Below are 16,744 nucleotides of genomic sequence, written 5' to 3'. Positions count from 1 at the left end.
CTATAGTCCTCAATATAGTATTATGGGCCTCATATAGTCCTCCATACAGTATTATGGCCCCATATAGTCCTCCGTACAGTATTATGGGCCCACATAGTCCTACATACAGAATTATGGCCCCCATATAGTCCTCCGCACAGCATTATGGGGTCTATAAAGTTCTCCATACAGTATTATGGGCCCTAAGTAGTCCTCCATACAGTATCATGAGCCCCACTTAGTTCTCCATACTGTATCATGGGCCCCATTTAACCCTCTATACAGTATTATTATCCCCATATAGTATGCCATACAGTATTAATGACCCAATATAGTCCTCTGTACAGTAAAATGGGCCCCATATAATCCTTCATAGAGTATTATGGGCCCCATGTCATCCCACATAGTCCTCCATACAGGAAAATGGCCCCACATAGTTATATATACAGTATTATGGGCTCCACATAGTCCTCCATACAGTATTTTGGTCCCCATGTAGTCCTCCTTACAGCAATATGGGGTCTATAAAGTTCTCCATACAGTATTATGGCCCCATATAGTCCTCTATGCAGCATTATGGGGTCCATATAGTCCTCCATACAGTATTATGAGCCATATATAGTCCTCCACACAGTAGTATGGGCCCCTTATAGTCCTACACACATCATTAATGGCCCCATATAATCCATACTCGATACAGTATTATGGGCTCCATATAGTCCTCCATACAGTAGTGTGGGCCCAATATAGTCCTCCATACAGCGTGTGGGGCTTATATAGTCCATCCATACAGGAAAATGGGCCCAATATAGTCCTCAATATAGTTTTATGGGCCCCATTTAAGTCCTATACACGGTATTATGGGCCCCATATAGTCCTCCATACAATATTATGGCTCCACATAGTCCTCCATACAGCATTATGGCCCCCATATAATCCCCCTTACAGCATTATGGGGCATATAAAGTTCTCCATACAGTATTATGGGCCCTACATAGTCCTCCATACAGTATCCTGAGCTCCATTTAGTCCTCCATACAGTGTCATGGGCCCCATATTGCCCTTCATACAGTATTATGGTCCCCATATAGTATGCCATACAGTATTACTGACCCAATATAGTCCTCCATACAGTATTATGGCCCCCAAATAGTACCCAATCAGCATTATGGGGCACAGATTGTTCTCCATACAGTAAAATGGGCCTCATATAATTCTCCCAACAGTATTATTGGCCCCATATCATCCTTCATACGGTATTATGGGGCCTATAACGTTCTCCATACAGTATTATGGCCCAATATAGTCCTCCATACAGCATTATGTGGCCCGTATAGTCCTCCATACAGTATTATGGGCCACATATAGTCCTCAATATACTAGTATGGGGCCTATATAGTACACCGTACAGTATTATTGGCCCCCATATAGTTCTCTATACAGTATAATGAGCCCCATATAGTCCTCCATACAGCATTATGAAGCCCATATAGTCCTCAATACAGTATTATGAGTCCCATATAGTCCTCCATACAGTATTATGGGCCTCACTGAGTTCTTCATACTGTTTTATGGCCCCCATGTAGTCCTCCATACAGCATTATGGGGCCTATATAGTTCTCCATACAGTATTATGGCACCATATAGTCCTCCATACAGCATTATGGGGCCAATATAGTCCTCCATACAGCATTATGGGCCCCACATAGACCTCCATACAGTTTAATGCACCCATGTTGTTCTCCTTACAGCATTATTTGGCCAATAAAGTTCTCCATACAGTATTATGGCCCAATATAGTCCTCCATACAGCATTATGGGGCCCATAAAGTCTTCCATACAGTATTATGGGCCACATATAGCCGTCAATACAGTAGTATGGAACCTATATAGTACGTCGTACAGTATTATTGGCCCTGTCATGATCTCTGCAGGCAGAGATCATAGCAAGCCTATAGAGGGACAAGCTCTCGGAAGATGGAACTATACTGACCATGAACTAAGCCTGCCGCACAACTAGAAATAGCCAGGTAGCATTTCCTATTTATAGCTAGATGCCCAGCTCTGGCCTAAGACCTAAATAGCTAGCAGAGGGAAATATAAGACCTGGCTCACCTCTAGAGAAATATTCCAAAGAAGACAGTAGCCCCCCACATATAATGACGGTGAGTTCAGATGAAACAACAAACGCAGCAGGAAAATAGTCTTAGCAAATTTGAGGTCCGCTTACTAGATAGCAGAAGACAGATAGTATACTTTCATGGTCAGCAGAAAAATACTAACAAAACACCATCCAGAGATTACCTTAAACTCTGGCATTAACTCATAACGCCAGAGTAGCAATCCCTGATCGACGAGAGCTTTCCAGACACAGTAACAAAACTTCAGCTGCGAACTGGAACAAATAGGCAAAACAAAACATGGACAAAAGTCCAACTTATCAGTAGTTGTCTAGAAGCAGGAACAAGCACTGAGAGGCATCAGATAACATTGTTGACCGGCAAGAAACCACCAGAGAAATGAGCTTAAATAGCGACACCCACTACTGATGGAATCAGGTGAAACAGGAAAGAGGATGACAAGTCCAATTCCACAAGCGGCCACCGGGGGAGCCCAGAATCCAAATTCACAACAGTACCCCCCCCTCAAGGAGGGGGCACCGAACCCTCACCAGATCCACCAGGGCGACCAGGATGAGCCCTATGGAAGGCACGAACAAGATCAGAAGCATGAACATCAGATGCATTGACCCAAGAATTATCCTCCTGGCCGTAACCCTTCCAGTTGACCAGATACTGGAGTTTCCGTCTGGAAACACGAGAGTCCAAAATTTTCTCCACAACGTACTCCAACTCACCCTCAACCAACACCGGAGCAGGAGGCTCAAGAGAAGGTACAACAGGTACCTCATACCTGCGCAATAACGACCGATGAAAAACGTTATGAATGGAAAAGGACGCAGGGAGGTCCAAACGGAAAGAAACAGGATTAAGAATCTCCAATATTCTATAAGGGCCGATGAACCGAGGTTTAAACTTAGGAGAAGAGACCCTCATAGGGACAAAACGAGAAGACAACCACACTAAATCTCCAACACAAAGCCGAGAACCAACACGACGATGACGGTTGGCAAAACGCTGAGTCTTCTCCTGTGACAACTTCAAATTGTCCATAACCTGCCCCCAGATGTGATGCAATCTCTCCACCACCGCATCCACTCCAGGACAATCCGAGGATTCCACCTGACCGGAGGAAAATCGAGGGTGAAACCCCGAATTACAGAAAAACGGGGACACCAAGGTGGAAGAACTGGCCCGATTATTGAGGGCGAACTCTGCCAATGGCAAAAAAGCAACCCAATCATCCTGGTCAGCAGAGACAAAACACCTCAGATATGTCTCAAGGGTCTGATTAGTCCGCTCGGTCTGGCCATTAGTCTGAGGGTGAAAAGCAGATGAAAAAGACAAATCTATGCCCATCCTAGCACAGAATGCCCGCCAAAATCTAGACACAAATTGGGTACCTCTGTCAGAAACAATATTCTCAGGAATACCGTGCAATCGGACAACATTCTGAAAAAACAGAGGAACCAACTCAGAAGAAGAAGGCAACTTGGGCAGAGGAACCAAATGGACCATTTTAGAGAAACGGTCACAGACCACCCAGATGACAGACATCTTCTGGGAAACAGGCAGATCTGAAATAAAATCCATCGAGATGTGTGTCCAAGGCCTCTTAGGAATAGGCAAGGGCAACAGCAGTCCGCTAGCCCGAGAACTACAAGACTTGGCCCGAGCACAAACGTCACATGACTGCACAAAGACTCGCACATCTCGTGACAGAGAAGGCCACCAGAAGGATCTTGCCACCAAATCCCTGGTACCAAAAATTCCGGGATGACCTGCCAATGCAGAAGAATGTACCTCAGAGATGACTCTGCTGGTCCAATCATCCGGAACAAACAGTCTATCAGGCGGACAACGATCCGGTCTATCCGCCTGAAACTCTTGCAAGGACCGCCGCAGATCAGGAGAAACGGCCGACAAAATTACTCCCTCCCTAAGGATACCTGTGGGTTCAGAATTACCAGGAGAGTCCGGGTCAAAACTCCTAGAAAGGGCATCTGCCTTAACATTCTTAGAACCCGGTAGGTATGACACCACAAAATTAAAGCGAGAAAAAAATAAAGACCAGCGCGCCTGTCTAGGATTCAGGCGTCTGGCAGTCTCAAGATAAATCAAATTTTTGTGGTCAGTCAATACCACCACCTGATGCCTAGCCCCCTCGAGCCAATGGCGCCACTCCTCAAACGCCCACTTCATGGCCAAAAGCTCCCGATTCCCAACATCATAATTCCGCTCTGCGGGCGAAAATTTGCGAGAAAAGAAGGCACAAGGCCTAATGACGGAGCAGTCGGAACCTCTCTGCGACAACACTGCCCCAGCTCCGATCTCCGAAGCGTCAACCTCAACCTGAAAAGGCAGATTCACATCAGGCTGACGCAACACAGGGGCAGAGGCAAAACGGCGCTTAAGCTCCTGAAAGGCCTCTACAGCATGAGGGGACCAATTAGCAACATCAGCGCCTTGTCTGGTCAAATCAGTCAGTGGTTTAACGACATCCGAAAAACCAGCAATAAATCGGCGGTAAAAGTTGGCAAAGCCCAAAAATCTCTGAAGACCCTTAAGAGAGGAGGGCTGAGTCCAGTCACAAATAGCTTGCACCTTGACGGGATCCATCTCAATGGAAGAGGGAGAAAAAATATACCCCAAAAAGGAAATTTTCTGGACCCCAAAAACGCACTTAGACCCCTTCACACATAAAGAATTAGACCGCAGAACCTGAAAAACTCTCCTGACCTGCTGGACATGAGAGTCCCAGTCATCAGAAAAAATCAGAATATCATCCAGATATATTATCATAAATTTATCCAGAAAATCGCGGAAAATATCATGCATAAAAGACTGGAAAACTGAAGGGGCATTAGAAAGACCAAAAGGCATGACCAAATACTCAAAGTGGCCCTCGGGCGTATTAAATGCGGTCTTCCACTCATCCCCCTGCCTGATCCGCACCAAATTATACGCCCCACGAAGATCAATTTTAGAGAACCACTTAGCACCCTCTATACGAGCAAACAAATCAGTAAGCAATGGCAATGGGTATTGATACTTAACAGTGATCTTATTCAGAAGCCGATAATCAATACATGGTCTCAAAGAGCCGTCTTTTTTTGAGACAAAGAAAAACCCAGCTCCCAAGGGAGAAGAAGATGGACGAATATGTCCCTTTTCCAAAGACTCCTTTATATATTCCCGCATAGCAGCATGTTCCGGCACAGACAAATTAAACAAACGACCCTTTGGATATTTACAACCCGGTATCAAATCTATGGCACAATCGCACTCACGGTGCGGAGGTAACGACCCAAGCTTGGGTTCGTCAAAGACGTCTTGATAATCAGAGAGGAACTCAGGGACTTCAGAGGGAATGGACGACGAAATAGAAACCAAAGGTACGTCCCCATGAATACCCTTACATCCCCAGCTCAACACAGACATAGCTCTCCAGTCCAAGACTGGGTTGTGAGACTGCAACCATGGCAATCCCAGTACCAAATCGTCATGTAAATTATACAGCACCAGGAAACGAATAATCTCCTGGTGATCCGGATTGATACGCATGGTTACTTGTGTCCAGTATTGTGGTTTATTATTAGCCAATGGGGTGGAGTCAATCCCCTTCAGAGGAATAAGAGTCTCCAAAGGCTCTAAATCAAAACCACAACGATTGGCAAAGGACCAATCCATAAGACTCAGAGCGGCGCCAGAGTCAACATAGGCGTCCGTGGCAATGGATGACAAAGAGCAAATCAGGGTTACAGACAAAATAAACTTAGACTGAATGGTGCCAATGGAAACAGACTTATCAAGCTTCTTTGTACGCCTAGAGCATGCCGATAAAACATGAGTAGAATCCCCACAATAGAAACACAATCCATTCTTCCGTCTAAAATTCTGTCGCTCACTCCTGGACAGAATTCTATCACACTGCATACTTTCTGGCGTCTTTTCCATAGACACCGCCAGATGGTGCATCGGTTTGCGCTCCCGCAGACGCCTATCAATCTGAATAGCCATTGTCATGGACTCATTCAGACCTGCAGGCAAAGGGAACCCCACCATAACATCCCTAACGGCATCAGAGAGACCTTCTCTGAAAGTTGCCGCCAAGGCGCACTCATTCCACTGAGTAAGCACAGACCATTTACGGAATTTTTGGCAGAAAACTTCAGCTTCGTCTTGCCCCTGAGATAGTGCCATCAAAGTTTTTTCTACCTGAAGTTCCAAATGAGGTTCCTCATAAAGCAAGCCCAAGGCCAGAAAAAACGCATCCACATCGCGTAACGCAGGATCCCCTGCTGGCAATGAGAAGGCCCAATCTTGAGGGTCACCCCTGAGCAAGGAAATCACAATCCTAACCTGCTGAGCAGGGTCTCCAGCTGAACGAGACTTCAGGGACAAATAAAGCTTACAATTATTTCGGAAATTCTGAAAGCTAGCTCTATTCCCTGTGAAGAACTCCGGCAAAGGAATTCCCGGCTCAGATACCGGAGCATGTACTACAAAATCTTGTAAATTTTGTACTTTCGTGATGAGATTATTCAAACCCGCAGTTACACTCTGGAGATCCATTATTGTCAGGTGCACACAGAGCATACAGAGATTAGGAGGAGAGAGAGAAAAAAGACTGCAGCAAGGCAGACTGGAGGAAAAAAAAAAAAAAAAATTCCAGCAGACTTCTTATAACTCTCCTTTCTCAACCTGGGTCTTTAACACTTTAGTGGGCCGGTCAAACTGTCATGATCTCTGCAGGCAGAGATCATAGCAAGCCTATAGAGGGACAAGCTCTCGGAAGATGGAACTATACTGACCATGAACTAAGCCTGCCGCACAACTAGAAATAGCCAGGTAGCATTTCCTATTTATAGCTAGATGCCCAGCTCTGGCCTAAGACCTAAATAGCTAGCAGAGGGAAATATAAGACCTGGCTCACCTCTAGAGAAATATTCCAAAGAAGACAGTAGCCCCCCACATATAATGACGGTGAGTTCAGATGAAACAACAAACGCAGCAGGAAAATAGTCTTAGCAAATTTGAGGTCCGCTTACTAGATAGCAGAAGACAGATAGTATACTTTCATGGTCAGCAGAAAAATACTAACAAAACACCATCCAGAGATTACCTTAAACTCTGGCATTAACTCATAACGCCAGAGTAGCAATCCCTGATCGACGAGAGCTTTCCAGACACAGTAACAAAACTTCAGCTGCGAACTGGAACAAATAGGCAAAACAAAACATGGACAAAAGTCCAACTTATCAGTAGTTGTCTAGAAGCAGGAACAAGCACTGAGAGGCATCAGATAACATTGTTGACCGGCAAGAAACCACCAGAGAAATGAGCTTAAATAGCGACACCCACTACTGATGGAATCAGGTGAAACAGGAAAGAGGATGACAAGTCCAATTCCACAAGCGGCCACCGGGGGAGCCCAGAATCCAAATTCACAACATGGCCCCATATAATCCTCTATACAGCATAATGTGCCCCATATAGTCGTCCATACAGCATTATGAAGCTCATATAGTCCTCAATACAGTATTATGGGTCCAATATAGCCCTCCATACAGTATGATGGGCCCCACATACTGTACTTCTTCATACAGTTTTATGGCCCCCCATGTAGTCCTCCATACAGCATTATGGGGCCTATATAGTTCTCCATACAGTATCATGGGCCTCTTATAGTCCTCCATACAGTATTATGGTCCCATATTGTCGTCCATACAGTAGTATGGGGCCCATATATTACGCCATACCATATTATTGGTCCCATATAGTCCTCCACACAGTATAATAGACTCCATATAGTCCACCATTCAGCATTATGAAGCCCATCTAGTCCTCACCACAGTATTATAGGCCACATATAGTCCTAAATTCAGTATAATGGACCACTCAGAGTCCAGCATTTTAAACTATTAAAAAAAGTGAGTTTTTAAAAAAATGTAGTTTTCATAAATAGACTCATGCTTATTCTGTCTACTTCTATATACCCTATAATATCAAATGTACAGAGTAGATTCAGAATCTGATACTGTACATACGTATATACAATAAGGGAAATAATTATTTCATCCCCTGCTGATTTTATACGTTTACCTACTGACAAAGACATGAACAGTCTATAATTTTAAGGGTAGGATAATTTTAACATTGAGAGATAGTATATAAAAAATAAAATCCAGAAAATCACATTGTGAATTCCGCACATCCATCCCATGGAAGATAAAAAGTTATTTTACTGAAGATCCATTAACAAATGGCAAAACACACACAGGAGAATATAAAAAACTGCGCGTTTCGAGCGGTACAGTGCTCTTGACCATAGCATGCTATGATAAACCGTTTTATACTACCTACAGATGGATGTGCAGAATTTCCTTTTCTACTGCCTAATCTAAGTTCCCTGACACTTGTATAATACTGCAGTCACCATCTTCAGCTTCATCTTCAGCTGTTCTCGACTCCGCTATGGTCCCGCAGCGCCATCTTGTGACTGCAACAGTCACAGTCTCTCAATGTAAGTCAATGTAAGCCTATGAGAGCCAGAAGGAGACTCTCATAGACTTATAATGAGTTGTAACTTCCTGATTGCAAACACAGAAGTGATCCGGCAGGTCGCGTCCGGAGCGGAGCTATTAAAAAATGAAGACAGCGGCTGGTGAGAATATTATTAGGGGCAGGAAACTTAGATTAGTGCACTACTCCAGCACTGCAGTTAAAAAACACCTGGAGTGGTGCTCTAAAATTTCGCAAATGCAAGCCCTATTTTTCTTAATAGGACAAGACTGCCATCTAGTGCTGTTATTGAAAAATACATTGAACAATAAGCAAATGCACTCTAATAGCTTGCCATTAGTTGATTTTTATTAAACAAGTACTTTCATCAAAATGTTTATCCTCTTAATATATTGCAGTTATCATATTATACATTCACGTGATGTCATAGACCTAATAGAAAAAAGAATAGTTTACGGAGTAGAAAAGCAGAATGAGTAATTGTACATACACAGAGCTATATAATATGTTGCCTGCAATATATTAGGAGGATGAAAACTTTGATGTGAGGAGGAGTGCTTCAACATTTACCTCACTTATAGGACGTTATAAGACATTGCATCAGTACACTTTTCATTTTGCCATTTGAATAGTTTTCTACACCATTCTATATTCATCACCCAGTAAGTCTTCACAGAACATTGTCTCTGACCTGATTTCTACATTCCTTCCCATAAACAGCATCAAATATTCTCTGATTTCCTCTTTGAGATCAGGCAGAGGACTTTGTGAGCACTCGGCCCTATCAAATAATTCTATAATCATACAGTATAATTCCCCTAGCTGTTGAATCATAGCAGCACAATCCAATCTTTCTCCTGACCTTTAGGCTATGTGCACACGTCAGGAATATTTGCAGAAATTTCCTGAACAAAACCGGACTTTTTCCGCAGGAAATCTGCATGCGTTTTTTCCCCGCGTTTTTTTGCGCTTTTTTTGTGCGTTTTTTGTACGGATTTTTCACATTTTTTTCCGGAACTTCCCAATGCATTAAATAGCAGGAAATCCACGAAAGATCTGCAAAATTTATGAACATGCTGCGTTTTTTTTCCGCGATGTGTTTTATAAGCGGAAAAAAACGCAACATATGCACAAAACTTGCGGATTGCATTCTATTTAATAGGATGCTTAATGGATGCATTTTTTTGCGGTTTTATCGCGTTTTTATAGCGAAAAAATGCAAAAAATCCGGAACGTGTGCACACATCCTAACTGATCAAAATCAGGAGGCGAAACGCAGCCACTGGTATCCAGCTTCTTAGGGACAGTATAAAAAATAGATCCGATTTTCATCCAGAAAAGTGGGACGATTTTTTTCTCACTTGTCGTTCGTTTTTTTTACCGCATCAGATAATAATCATTTACCGTTTCCTGTATTACAGAATTGCAATGTATCGGTAATAATCAGATGCTTTACTATGGCTCTGTATGGCATCCGATTTTTTTCACCCATCCCATTTCAGAGTGAAAGCTCAGCATCGTGCAATTTTTTTCAGACTGATTCTGTCAATTAAAAAAAATTGGTCTTCAGCACTGCCCCATTGAATAACATTGGTCTGAGTGCCGTCCCTCCCAGTTATACCACGGTGAGAGGAGACCAGATAGGCAAGTAACCATAAACTACCAGGGTCATTACTGTACACAAACTTTCACTACCTATTATGAAAACAAATGCAAAAGAAGTACCACTTACACTGCATTTCGTCTTATAAAGTGGAGACGAAATCCCTGCCCTGTACTGTTTACAGGACACTAATATGTGAATGCCGTACACATTATTATTCTGGATACTTTATGACATTTTTATTAGTGCAGCTATGCCGATTATCTGCAAAATCGAAGGAGACAAACGAGGCCATATGGTCACAACCCATAATAAGTGCCAGTCACTAGCTGCCAAGGCTAACAGGGAACATTGTTTGTGACTGCTAACAAATGGGACAAATAGAGAAAATGTAGAGTGACACAGTCTTTCATGTCAGTATTAAACAATATTTCATGTGACTCTGTTTGGCAGATGACTCCTATGCAGTGGCTTTATGGTGACCACACAATGATGGAAATGATTGAGAAAAAACGTACTCTTTGCAGAGAGATTAAAGCAAGACAAAAATTGGAGAAGGGACTTTGTAAGCAAGAAAGTATGCCTATCCTGCCCAGCTGGAAGAAGAGCAATGGTTCGAAGAAGTACAGCCCTCCGCCCTATTCCAAGCAGCAAACTGTCTTCTGGGACACCGCTATATGACACCGGCATGATGGAAAGGTTTTTTGTTCTCATGCTGATAAGGCTTCAATTGCACAAGCAGCAATGTTCAAGCAGAAGAGCAGTTGCCATCCAAGTGTAGGGGTCATGGAAGTCCGTGATGCCAATGTTCATCTTTTGCAAATCAAAGATTGATCTACCTACTTCATGAAGCAGATGTTTATCGAGATTTTTTTACAGGATGTATACCATAATATTTAATGTAAATAACGAATCAGTTTATGACGAAAAGGCAAATACATTGTTAGAAAGCAAATATTCAAATTTACAACTAATTTTGATATTTTGCATAATGTATGGACTGTATTGTTGGTTTATCATCTATTTTATGTCCTATTTTCTTGTTGCTTTGGGATTTTTACTGAGGCATGCATTTTCTTTAAATAAGATCTTTATATTAGCTACTATAATTCTATTTATTTGTTTACAGAAAGAGAAACAAGAGGAGTAAAGGCCGAAATATCCATTAAAATGTACAGAAACGTCCCCATATTATATTTTCAAGGTCTTTGTTAGTGAGTGATAACCTTACGGAGCATTCTACCTTTCTATATCGCGTCATTATATGTTTTCCTCAACCTAGTACAGTACTTTTTTACCTGCTGTGTGCGAACGTTTCACAACTTTGGCAGACTTTTAGTTTTGTGTATGTGTTTTCTGTCAATGCCATTAGTCACAAGTAAACCCTGACCGCTCGGTGATTGGGATGATGGCCTCACCTTAGCTATAGGTTCGCTGAACACCGTTTTACAATTTACATCTAAATATAATCTACATGAAAGCAGATACATCTTTTCTTTTAGTGACCGTGCTGATTCCGTATCAGTACAGAACAGGCTTTGCCAATTTATATTCTGAATTCTGACAGATGTAGTATCGTACATGTTTGCATTATGGAAACGTAACGAAGACGTTCGTGGTTTCATGTCCCCAAATTGTAATTGTAATAAGCAAAAATCGAAATGCAATCCTGGACTAAAATAAATTCTGTATCTTTGTCAGGTCAAGATAAGCATGGTAAGCAATGTATTTAAAAAAATGACTCAATTTCTTTGTAGATTATATCTAGTTGTGAAGATAAATCAAATCTTTAAAGGGATTATCCTGGCATTTTTTTGTCCAAGGGGCTAAACACTTATTGGCAGGTAGTTGCTAACTACCTGTCTGTTCTGCCCTGCGATGATCTCTCCCGGTTCAGGCGCCTAGTCTTCAGCCTCCTTTGACTTCAAAGCAGCTCTTCCTCTTCTGGTCTGTTCTGTCAACGGGACATCACTGTCAATGTTAGACAGAGTAGAGTGGAAGAGAAAGAGCTACTCTGTCTATCGGGCATCACCACTAATGTCATGCTAATTGACAGCTCGACCTCTGCAGTTGGACAGTGGCAAGTAACCTTCTTATCAGCATGACATTAGCAGTGATGCTCCTTAGACAGAGCAGAGCGTAAGAGAAGGAGCTACTCTGTCTACAGGGCATCACTGCGAATGTCATGCTAATTGACAGCTCAATCTCTGCTGTTGGACAGAGGAGAGTCAGCTGTTCATCAGATTGACATTATCAGTGACGTCCTGTAGACAGAGTAGAGTGGAAGAGAAGGAGCTACTCTGTCTATGGGGCATCATTGCTAATGTCATGCTAATTGACAGCTCGACCTTTGCAGTTGGACAGTGGAGAGTCAGCTGTTCATCAGCATTACATTATCAGTGACGTCACGTAGACAGAGTAGAGTGGAAGAGAAGGAGCTACTCTGTCTATGGGGCATCATTGCTAATGTCATGCTAATTGACAGCTCAACCTTTGCAGTTGGACAGTGGAGATTCAGCTGTTCATCAGCGTGACATTACCAGTGACGCCCCATAGACAGAGTAGAGTGGAAGAAAAGGAGCTGCTCTGTCTACATGATGTCACCAGAAGCAGGAGAATTGCCAGCACTAGTTCCCCAATCTCTTTAGGCTGCAAGAGATCTTCACAAGGCAGTCCAGATAGGTAGTTAGCAGCTACCTGCCGGTAAGTTCCTAGCCACATTGGAAATATGAATTTTCAAAGTAACCCCTTACATGCACAATACATATAAGAAACATGTTCAATCTGATTAACTACAACAGGAGACCCTTCACTGTGAATAAAATAATCATTGCTTAATAAAAGGATGTGATGCACCTTAAAATGCAATGTCAACTATGGAGAAATGACAGAGTACCAGAATGGGACCCTAAGCTTTGAGGTTCTTATACTCTTTGTTCTGGATTTCCCTATTGTAGGTAATGATATGTCTCATGGTGAGTGCTAGTGTCCTCATTAGCTTCATATGTAAAAATAAACTCTGTATGAATGTCAGTTATTGATAAAAGTCGCAAAACCTCTAACAGGTTACCAATTTCATTGACTTGTACTGATAATGAGAGAGGTGGTAAGCTGTAGTAATCCATAAATGTTTACATGAGACATCATCCCTACCTGCGGTATATAATATTGCTAAGAGTTTTACATGTAAGCAGCTTGTAACAGAATCAGGGCTAGCCCATTTTCACGAATCCCTCTAACTACCGCCATAAGGAAGATCCATGGAAGGCCGTGACTCTCCAATCAGTTGATGGTAAAACAATTCACAATTTTCTAAGGATCAGGCTGTTTTGCCTTACGATGGGGCAATGGATAAAAGAAATTCTACTCTGTCAAAGAACAGTATGTCATCTATCAGGGAGAGAAAAAGTGATTCAGCCCTAATATATCATTATATACAAACATATTTACAAAGGTATTATGGCAGGAACCAGCAAAGCTTGTTAATTATATGGAAAACTTATCCAATGCTCCAATATATTATCAACAAATAACCATATATATAATTTTCATCCTTAATAATGGCGCTGTCATACAGATTCAGTAGATATCTTTAGTGAACAAATCCGCATCCTGTTTGTTGTTTAATCAGCCTTTGAAGTTTGGATTTCATAAGCTTTTGGGCATAGTAGCGGGACTGTGGGTAGGGTCTTCAGCTCCTGCCCCTGCCCCTTTGCCTGCCTCTGGTGTCTGTATCTTCCTCCTGCTTTAAAGTCACACCTTCCTGAGGGCGGCACTTGCACATATCGATCTCCTGGCAGTCGTCAGTAAAGTGGTGCCGATTGAGATCTCGACTCAATGCCACCGGTGCCTGTTTACTGAAATCTGCCTGAAGATCGATATTCCCAAGCGCCGCCTGCAACAAGGCTGGTGCCTGCGCAAACGTTAAACAGGAGGAAGATACAGATACCAGAGGCAGGAGCCGAAGTCCAACTCCTAGGTCCAAAGCTTATGAAACCCAAACTTCAGATGCTGATAACACAACAAATCGGATGATGCAGATTTCTTCATTGAAGGCATCGACTTAATCAGTATAACAGCGCCAGTAAGGCCATGCCTTTACCATGCATAATCGTGACAACAGGTTCTCAGGTTCTCTTTAACAACAGAAGCAAAAGACTATTCATAGCTGGAAGCTCAGTTATTGTTTGCAGCTTTGATAGCCCTTTAGAAAATGTTCAGAGAAACACAAAGTTGTGGATTGTATTCTTTAGTTTTCAATGTCGATGATATCTGACATATCTTCTATATGGTGGAAATGCCGGTGAACACTATTATATAATGTCATGCCATTAAATGTGAAATACCTCCATAAAGGAAATAATATTATCATTTTCTAAGATTCATAATGGGAAAAAAAAATGATCGAGTGTCCAAAAAAGCATTTGCTGAATATTGAAGGGTGTTTTATAGGCTATTGCCCATTTGACGCCCCTCTGCCATTGCATTGTATAGAATTTTTCTTTGCTGTTGTGGTGGATCTTTTTGTATATTTGACCTATTTATTCAAACAATCACCTGGGCAATACGAAGGAAATCCTGAAAACATGAGCTGTTGGTGGCTCTTGAGGACCAGAGTTGGGGAAAACTGTTTTAGAGCAAGCACTTTCCTGAAAACTTTATTTTCAATCCAAGAATAATTATTTTCTATGTCGGGTTCCATCCTTAGGTTGATGCTGTAGTAATTAAGACTAATCTAGAGGAAACCTGTACTATACGTACTAATCAACTCTGAAACCTAACAATCATTATTTTGGTAAGGTTGAGTACTCACCAGCCTTGGGTATCTAAGTGCCGTAGTTTAAGTATCAGTAACTGGGAGGGTTGTATGGTTAGGTCCCACATAAAGAGATTCTCCTTTCATTTTACTTAGAAAAATAAAATGTAACCCCCAAAGAAACATCAAGACAACTCAAAAGATTTCCCTTTGGACTGTTTTACCTTTTCTTTTCTTAGATGTTTTAATGTAGATAAAATAAATGGAAATGGGGAAGAATTCTTCTAGAACTGCTGAGAATTGAACCCGACATCTGCGTATAATTTGGTGCAAAGTAATATTTATGAATGAAAGGATCGCCTAGGAAATTCTGCCCATGTATGTCCTCACCACAAGACCAAGCGATGTGCAGTAGAAGCAGACTAGTTATTTCCTACAGTATTGTGAAGCACTTCTATTATATCTGCCTAAATCTTTGTGTTAATGTTTTCTTATGTTGTAGTTATGTGAGCGTTCTGATTTTGTTTTTGGTGAAATATGGGACCTAAATATAGCTTTGTCAATAGACATTTATATGGAGAGAACACTCCAGGCAAAACTGATGCATTGATAAAGGGATTCCTTTTGGGCTATGCTTAAATCACTTTTCTGCCGGGAGTATAACTTTATGCTCCAAATGAAGAATACATAATCATTAAAGGGATTCTGCCAGCAGGTTATTGCTATGTAATCTCAGCATGAGGTAGGAGCTGAGACACTGACACAAGGATGTGTCACATATTAGGCTGTGTGCTGTTGTTTCAGTACAATCAATGTTTTATCAGCAGGAGATAATCACTGCCGGACTAGCTGCCCACGTGCCTCCTGGTCCAATCATGCTGATTAGCAGTTTACTGCCAATACACAATGTACATAGAAAGCTGTGGTGTGGGCTGGTTTAGCTATCTGAGCTCTGCTATTTATAAAGCAGAGAAAACTCTGACTGTATCACAACTGCTGCATCCAGCAAAGTAAGTGAAACATCACTGAAATCAGGGTCCCTGTCTCCATATCATCAAATGAGGTAACAAAAACCTGCCGACAGGTTCCCTTTAAACACCATTTTATAGTATCATATTTTTTTCCCTTTAATAATAATAAAGGCAGAATGTTGACTGGTTCAGCATTACACTTTAGATAGACACAAACATGCATGACTACAATGATAATACATGGCACTAGATATCAAGCAAAAGTTAAGTAATCTGTGTTTCTTTTAGAGTAGAGACCCTGCTGGAGATGTTATGCGTATTATTTATAGGTTCGGCCCTGCTTGCTGATTCAGTTGGTTATAACTAGTGATGAGCGAGTATACTCGTTGCTCGGGTGACCTCTGAGTATTTATGACTGCTCGGAGATTTAGTTTTCATCCCGGCAGCTGAATGATTTACAGCTACTAGACAGCTTGATTACATGTGGGGTTTCCCTAACAAACAGGCAACCCCCACATGTACTCAGCCTGGCTAGTAGCTGTAAATCATTCAGCTGCCGCGATGACAGTCATAAATACTCGGAGGTCACCCGAGCGTGCTCTGGAAAACCAGAGCAATGAGTATACTCGCTCATCACTAGTTATAACGTAATAGCTGGGGTACTATGTAAATCCAGATGGTGGCACTGGGTTTTCACCGACTCAAGGGCCCCATAGCGGCTGCGAAGTCTATCGTTATGGATGCCCCTTAAAGAGAAACCAGGGCCCACCAGAGGATTCACTGGTTTTCT

At 42.1% G+C, this 16,744-nt stretch overlaps 1 protein-coding gene across 4 annotated transcripts in view; it reads left to right on the top strand.

Moving 5' to 3' along the window:
* The window catches only part of NYAP2 (neuronal tyrosine-phosphorylated phosphoinositide-3-kinase adaptor 2), a 286,407-nt gene extending 269,998 nt beyond the window's left edge, over positions 1-16,409 (top strand). For all 4 annotated transcript variants that reach the window (XM_077290780.1, XM_077290779.1, XM_077290782.1 and 1 more), the window contains one exon: positions 10,681-16,409. In XM_077290780.1, the coding sequence (XP_077146895.1) occupies positions 10,681-10,908 (228 nt within the window). In that variant the 3' untranslated portion in view covers positions 10,909-16,409. The remainder of the gene's footprint in view (positions 1-10,680) is intronic.
* Positions 16,410-16,744: the final 335 nt, after the last annotated feature.

Source organism: Ranitomeya variabilis, chromosome 2 (assembly GCF_051348905.1).
Source record: "Ranitomeya variabilis isolate aRanVar5 chromosome 2, aRanVar5.hap1, whole genome shotgun sequence".
Classification (NCBI taxonomy): Eukaryota; Metazoa; Chordata; class Amphibia; order Anura; family Dendrobatidae; genus Ranitomeya; species Ranitomeya variabilis.
Note: the sequence above shows the minus strand (reverse complement) of the source record. Positions and strands in the feature narration are given on the sequence as shown.